The 6,648-nt window shown below is 41.3% G+C and overlaps 2 protein-coding genes across 3 annotated transcripts in view; one reads left to right on the forward strand and one right to left on the reverse strand.

Moving 5' to 3' along the window:
• UTRN (utrophin) overlaps positions 1-3,424 on the forward strand; it is a gene marked incomplete at its 3' end in the record, with an annotated part of 496,004 nt that extends 492,580 nt beyond the window's left edge. For both annotated transcript variants that reach the window (XM_082668646.1, XM_082668647.1), the window contains one exon: positions 1,423-3,424. In XM_082668646.1, the coding sequence (XP_082524772.1) occupies positions 1,423-1,431 (9 nt within the window). The remainder of the gene's footprint in view (positions 1-1,422) is intronic.
• Positions 3,425-3,882: 458 nt separating this feature from the next.
• LOC309831806 (ferritin heavy chain-like) lies at positions 3,883-4,451 on the reverse strand (the record flags this gene model as incomplete). Its single annotated transcript, XM_082669152.1, has 1 exon — positions 3,883-4,451. One exon carries the CDS (start codon positions 4,449-4,451, stop codon positions 3,945-3,947), a length of 507 nt encoding a protein of 168 aa, XP_082525278.1. The 3' UTR covers positions 3,883-3,944.
• Between the last annotated feature and the right edge of the window lie 2,197 nt (positions 4,452-6,648).

A 6,648-nucleotide genomic window follows, 5' to 3' on the forward strand; every position in this document is an offset into this window, starting at 1 on the left:
TTAACCTGAGGCCTGTCTGCAGGGCTATGTGTGGCCCTTCAGCAACATTCAAGTTCATGAGCACAGTACCAGAATAGGCCAAGTATTGCATTTAACCAAAGTTGAAGTTGTGGTTTGGCCAAGAGAGTACAGCAGTTCAAGGGAAGAGGCAAAGGGTTGACGATAATGATTGAACAAGCACCTGAGTTTGGTAGGAAGAGAAGTGAGGATGCGTTAGGTATGGGAGACCAAATATCAATGGGTTGTAGCACCAAAGGATGGGTGAAGTTGGGGTCCTAGTGGAAGTCAGCTGGAAAGGTACAGGTGGGTTGTCAGAAAGTGGGATGATTGAAATTGAAATGTTGGAGGGGACACAGGTATTGGTGATGGCCCAGATTTGCAACTTTGAATGAGTGGCTGAGAAGGGTGAGGACGGATTCTCAGAGGAGAGGAGCTCAAGGAACTAAGAGGCCAGAATTTTGGAAGCATCATCTATGTGAGCACTGAAATCATGAACATTTAAAAATAGTGAGTGGACAGTAAGCCATTTTTTCTTCAAGAGGTAAGGGGACGTGAACCAAGGGACCAGAAGATGACTGCATAGTGGGTGGTATAGTCTGATGACAAGAGAGTCAAAGCTGGGTATTTTTAGGGAGGAGAGGGAGAAAGTGCTGTGGAGAACACAGTATGGACCTATCCAGTATCTGAGGAGTGTGAGGGATGAAAAACAATCCTGGGTTGAAGCTGTGTCTTCAGGGCAGATCCAGATATCCATTAGAGCATGCAAGTGAAAGATTCATTCAGAGAAGAATTTGAGGACCTGGGTTTTAAGGATGATGGACCAAACTGTTTGACTTCTCTTCGAAAGGTTGATTCCACTACCCTGAGTGTGGCCTGGATTTCTCTCCTCCCTTGCCTGTGTACGTTGGCCCTGAGCCTTTAACTGGAACCACTGCACACCCTTGGACTGTAATTCCTGTCTTGAGTTCTTGTTGTCTGGTCCCCAGCTGGGGACTGAGACCAGTTAGAATTGTCAAGGGTACCGCCTCTGCAGGAGACCTCCCACAGACCCTCAGGGAGAGACAGGGTGCTTACACCAGCCTAATTCACTGAACATTGGTACCTTCCTGCAAAAACAAAGACAGGTCTTCTCAATTTTAACTTGGTTTCCAGCCTGGGCAAAATAAAAGTCTTCCAGACTTCCCCTATGTCAGCTGAGTGGATAAAAAAGCAGACTAAGTAACTTCAGGATGAGAGCAAAGGACCTCATCCCAGGAACAAAAGTCACATGGGAGTAAAGAGTCCCCATTGAACAAAGCAAACTAGGGCTTGTCTAGTTCTGAAAAAAAGCACTTTAATTTTTTTTTTAGGAGTTGACGTCTCTGCTACCTGTAATGTTTTCTGTAAATGCTGTTCTGACAGTGCTGTTTTCCCTCCCCACAGGCAATGTGAAGTATTCATCTAGCCAACCCGCATTTCTTAACTTACAGTATTGCCCTTTTCAGCAAACGCCAATTTCAAGTTCCATTTAATCAGAAGCTCCATGGCTCTTTGAATCATGCTGTTGAGCGCTGACTGTGTGTTCTACTGAAGGAGTAAAACACTGACTATCCAAAGAGAAAAGGATATTTTGTTTTTATAATAATCATATATTATTGTTTTCTTCTTCCCTTTCTATGCAACTGTAAATTAATGAACAGAGTGGTATTTGGAAGTGGTAATACACTTGTCACTGATTTGTATACTGTATACAGTATTGGGAAAGTGGGTGGGAGCTTTCTAATATGACACCTTCTTTTTAATAACCATAAAAATTGCATAAGAATTAGAAGACAATTTTACATTTTTACATTCCTTCATATTAACCTTGTACAATAACTTCATTTGTTTCTTTGACTCTTTTACCATTATGTTTTGGTTATTTATAATTCATCAACCACATGACCAAATAGATTTTCTTTATTTGTTTCCATGATATGGCCAAATTAATAAGTTCATATATTTCAATCAAATATTATATGTTTATGGATTAGACTACAGCTCTGTGTATACTGTTTAACTTTATTTGACGTCGTACACTTATTTCTTTAGCGATCACTTGGATGACCACAATAAAAATCCTGTGGGCCTAAATGGCATTTCTATTGGGATTTTTTTTCCTGCATTTTATTTCCCTGCTCTGTATCAGTTGGTCTTGATTTCTTTATTTATTTCATGTTCCAATCTATATGACAGGATTATAATAATCTCAAAGATCGTTTTACCAAAGGTTGCCCATTTAAGCATATTTTCATTTTGACGCAGAAACAAAACTTGGTCCCACTTTTCCTAGTTCCCAGGTCTTGGTTTTCATCATTCAGTACACAGCAGACATTTACCTAATTGTGATACCAAAACACATGGCTGTCTTTGGTTCCCTTTGAAGAAAGTTTTACAGTTGTTTATGTATACTCAAACCCTCTATGACTCTTGAAGCCCCCGGTTATTTTCCTTCTGAAAGCAGACACAAGTTTAATAAATGTCTCATTTTAACCTTTTGAGTGAATGAACAGCCATTTAATTACCCTTCATTTGATTAATACATTTGGGAACAATGTTCATCAAAAGCCTACATCACTGCTTCTATAGAAGAATGAAATTAATGCTTAGGTGCTGGCACCCTGGCTTATACCTTTGAGTGCGTTCAGTTGGGTATTTGGTTCGGCTTCCGATTTAACATGTATCTGATTCAGTTTAAACATGTTATGTGATTTACCAAATGTAGAGAAACCAAAAAAAGTGAAAATAATGTGTTTTGATTCAAGCATATATGCTTTTAAAACATCAGGACATTTTAACTTTGAGTTCTCTTTAACTGGGATCTGGCCAGAAGGAGGCTTAAAGTTAGAAATTCCTACTCTTTTAGAATAGGTTGGGTGGGTTGGGGGGCAAGGGTGTCTATTTGCAGCAGAGATATTTTGAGAAGAAGAAAATTGTTTTATATAAGAGGAAAGCCATGACCACCTTTCTACCTCAGATCCGTCTTCATCCATCGTGTTGGAAATAGCTTTATGCTACTGCAGTGTGGAAAATCTAAAGCTTTTATCAGACCACATCATACCCAGTAAAAGCACCTATTTAAAGAAAAAAATTCCCTGAACTCTGAACTACAAGTTGTAGATTTGGTGTCTTCCTTGTCCTTACTTTGAAAAGTTACGTATTAATTTTTTTCTGCCTGTAATTGTGTGCAACATGTTCTCTATCTGCTATTAAGGAAAAGCTACATAAAACACTACATTGTAACCTTCTAAGGAATAATAAATATAAAGAAATATATTGCAGTAACAACAAGGGGAAATAAGTATGTAGTTCTTTTGAAATATGTGGTAAAGAACTAATCATAGACTATCATCTAATCTGGTTATATCTGTATTTTTCATCCTGAATAAAAGTAATTTTAACACAAGATGACTTTGATATTCTTCAGCGGTGTTCACTGGTAGACTCTGAACTTCAAATGTACATTTATGAAAATAAAATATAAGGAGAGCCTATATCCTGATAAATCTACATGTGTTCCTGAAGTTTCTCTCATACACACTAATACATTCTCTTTCTTACTCTCACTGTCTCTCTCTTTCTCTGTGTTCCTCTCTTGCCTCTTATATATATAATTCTCAATTTCCTTTACAGATAGAAGGCTTATTGATAGGGAATAAATAATGTTGGATGTTAAAAACATGTACATGAAACCTATTGAGCTTTTGTTTTTCATTTTTTGGGGGAGTACCAAATTACTTTATTTGAAGGAATGGTACTAAGGAAAGAACTTGTAGATATTTTGGTACAACGTATAGAAAAGGTAAAGGTAACCCAAACACGCGTGCACTGCCTTGATGCAGGGAAGTCATCCCTGTGGCTACGGGAAGCCAGCCTAAGGCTTAGCTCTCAGTATCACTGTTTCCCAGGGTGTGCTTGTCAAAGAGTTACTCTGCCATGCCAGATTCAGGGGCCCCCATCCTGCGCAAGTTGGTTACGTGGCCACCCAATTCTTCAGTGGATTTCACCTGCTCATTCAGGTAATGAGTCTCAATGAAGTTACACAAATAGGGGTCATTTTTGTCAGTGGCCAGTTTGTGCAGTTCCAGTAGTGACGGATTCACACTTTTTTCCAAGTGTAGCACACATTCCATTGCATTCAGCCCATTCTCCCAGTCATCACGGTCTGGCTTCTTGATATCCCGAAGGAAGATTTGGCCACCCCGTTGGTTCCGCAGCTTCATCAGTTTCTCAGCATGTTCCCTCTCCTCACGAGATTGGTGAAGAAAGTATTTGGCAAAGTTCTTCAAAGCCACGTCATCGTGGTCCAAATAGTGTGACACGGACAGGTGGACGCAGGAGGTGTAGAGCTCCAGGTCGATCTGGCGGCTGATGGCGGCCTCCGAGCCCTGGTGGTAGTGCTGGCGCACCTGGGAGGGGGACACGGTCGTCATGGCGGGCGGCCGAGGAGAGACGGCGGGGACCTTGGGGCGGCCGGAGCGGCGGGTGAGCGCTGCTTCCGTCCCAGCACTGTTGAAGCAGGACACCGCGGTGACTCTCCGCGAGGACTGTCTGAGCTTTTGTTTTAATAGCTTAGGTGCTACTGGTATTTAGTTGCTTACCCTTCCAAATCCACTTTTAGCCTCATGCTCTTAAATAATGCACTTTTTGTATATGCACAGGATTTTACCACTCTGGTAGGAGATTTAGTGACTTTCGGAAGCTACCCCAGGGGAAATAGCATTGAGAATCATGTTACTTTATTCTAAAAGTCAAAGCTATCTGGGAAACAGAAAAACCCCCAAACATATAATTTGTTAAAGAAAATCGATCGGGCTTCCCTGGTGGTGCAGTGGTTAAGAATCGCCTGCCAATGCAGGGGACTTGGGTTCGAGCCCTGGTCCGGAAGGATCCCACATGCCGCGGAGCAACTAAACCTGTGCGCTGCAACTATTAAACCTGTGCTCTAGAGCCCGTGAGCCACAACTACTGAGCTTGTGCGCCACGACTACTGAAGCCCGCGGGCCTAGAGCCCGTGCTGCACAGCAAAAGAAGCCACCACAATGAGAAGCCCGTGCACCGCAACGAAGAGTAACCCCCTCTGGCCTCAACTTGAGAAGGACCCCCGCGCAGCAACGAAGGCCCAATGCAGCCAAAGTAAATAAATAAAATTTTTTTTTAAATCCACCCATTTCAATAAACATACATTTAAAACATCCTGTCTACCTCAAAGTAATATCCACATTACGCATTCCTAAAGAAGCAGTTGTTGGTTTCCAGCAAACCTGTTGAGTAGGTAGTTGAAAATGGAGCTGAGAACAAATGAAAAAGTTTTGTTTTTATACTAAGCGTAAGCCTTCAGCTTGTTACTTTTATCATTGAGAATATATATATATATATATATTTAAAGAATGTAGTTTGCTTTTGGATATTCCCCCACCCCTCTGGAACGCCACCATTCAACTGTTTCAGTAGACCAACTTTTTCAGGGGCCTTTCTTAATTCACTCGAGAATTTGTTGAAACCACTAATACCACGCCACCTAACACTGTAAGTAGGCTCCCCACAGTTCATTGACATATGATACCAGCTTGTGTTTTTGTGAGGTTAATTAAGTAACAAGAGTGACACTTTGATGGAGGCCAGGAGCCAATCACAATCACATTACATTCACTACCTGTGGTATTATTTATTGCCACTATAATGTGACACAGCAGCCATAAAACCTCGTAATCATTTATGTAGGTCATGGGGTGTGAGGTTCAGCTGATCTGGGCAGGACTCTTCTGATCCCAGCTGGACTTGCTCACATGTCTGGAGTTGACCGGCTGTTGGGATGGTTAGACTCAGATGACTGTGGCACCTAGGCGGGGTTCTTTCATCCACTAGCAACCCAACTAACTGGGTGTGTTTTTGTGCAATGACAGACTTGTGGGACTGCAGATGGGCTTTGCTGAGAACTGGTGCATCATCACTTCTACTGAATTCTGTTGGTCAAAGCAAGTTATAAGGCTAGGAATGGGGAGTAGATTCCACCTCTTTTGTGAGACAGACTGTGGAGTCACAGGACAAAGGGTGTAGCTAAGGGGAGAAGTCATCAGGTTTCACCTTGTAAACTTAGAGGGAGGCAAAGTAGAGGACGTGGGCCAGAATACTAACGTCCATTTCCTTGGCCATGATGTCCACTGCCTCAATGGAATGGGAAGGAAGCAGCCTTTTTACGAGGCCTTCTTTTAAAACAAAGATCAAGAATGTCAGCCCCTCCTCCCCAGGTTATCAATCCAATTTCAGAAGGAAACACAAGTAGGAAAACTTAGCATGTCTTTGCCCCAAATCCTAAGAGAAGCAGAAGACCTCCTGGTAGAAAAGGACTTGTACTAAAATTAGAAAAAAATAAGACAATTATTAGAATAAAACAATAAAAATAAAAACAATAAAGAAAGAAAAAAGCATAGGTGAGAAATACAATAAAAGGGATATTATTATAAACTGCTCAGAAGTTTTGTTTAAATTGTTAGCTGGAAGAATACACAGTACACAGGAGGTTCTTCACATTGACCAAATGAGTAGACACATGTGATATCATACCCTGGCAAGCATTTGTCTAGAAACATGCAATTTATTTGCACTTTGTTTAAACTTACCAACTTG

The sequence above is a fragment of the Grampus griseus genome (genome assembly GCF_964374135.1).
Source record: "Grampus griseus genome assembly, chromosome: 13".
Classification (NCBI taxonomy): Eukaryota; Metazoa; Chordata; class Mammalia; order Artiodactyla; family Delphinidae; genus Grampus; species Grampus griseus.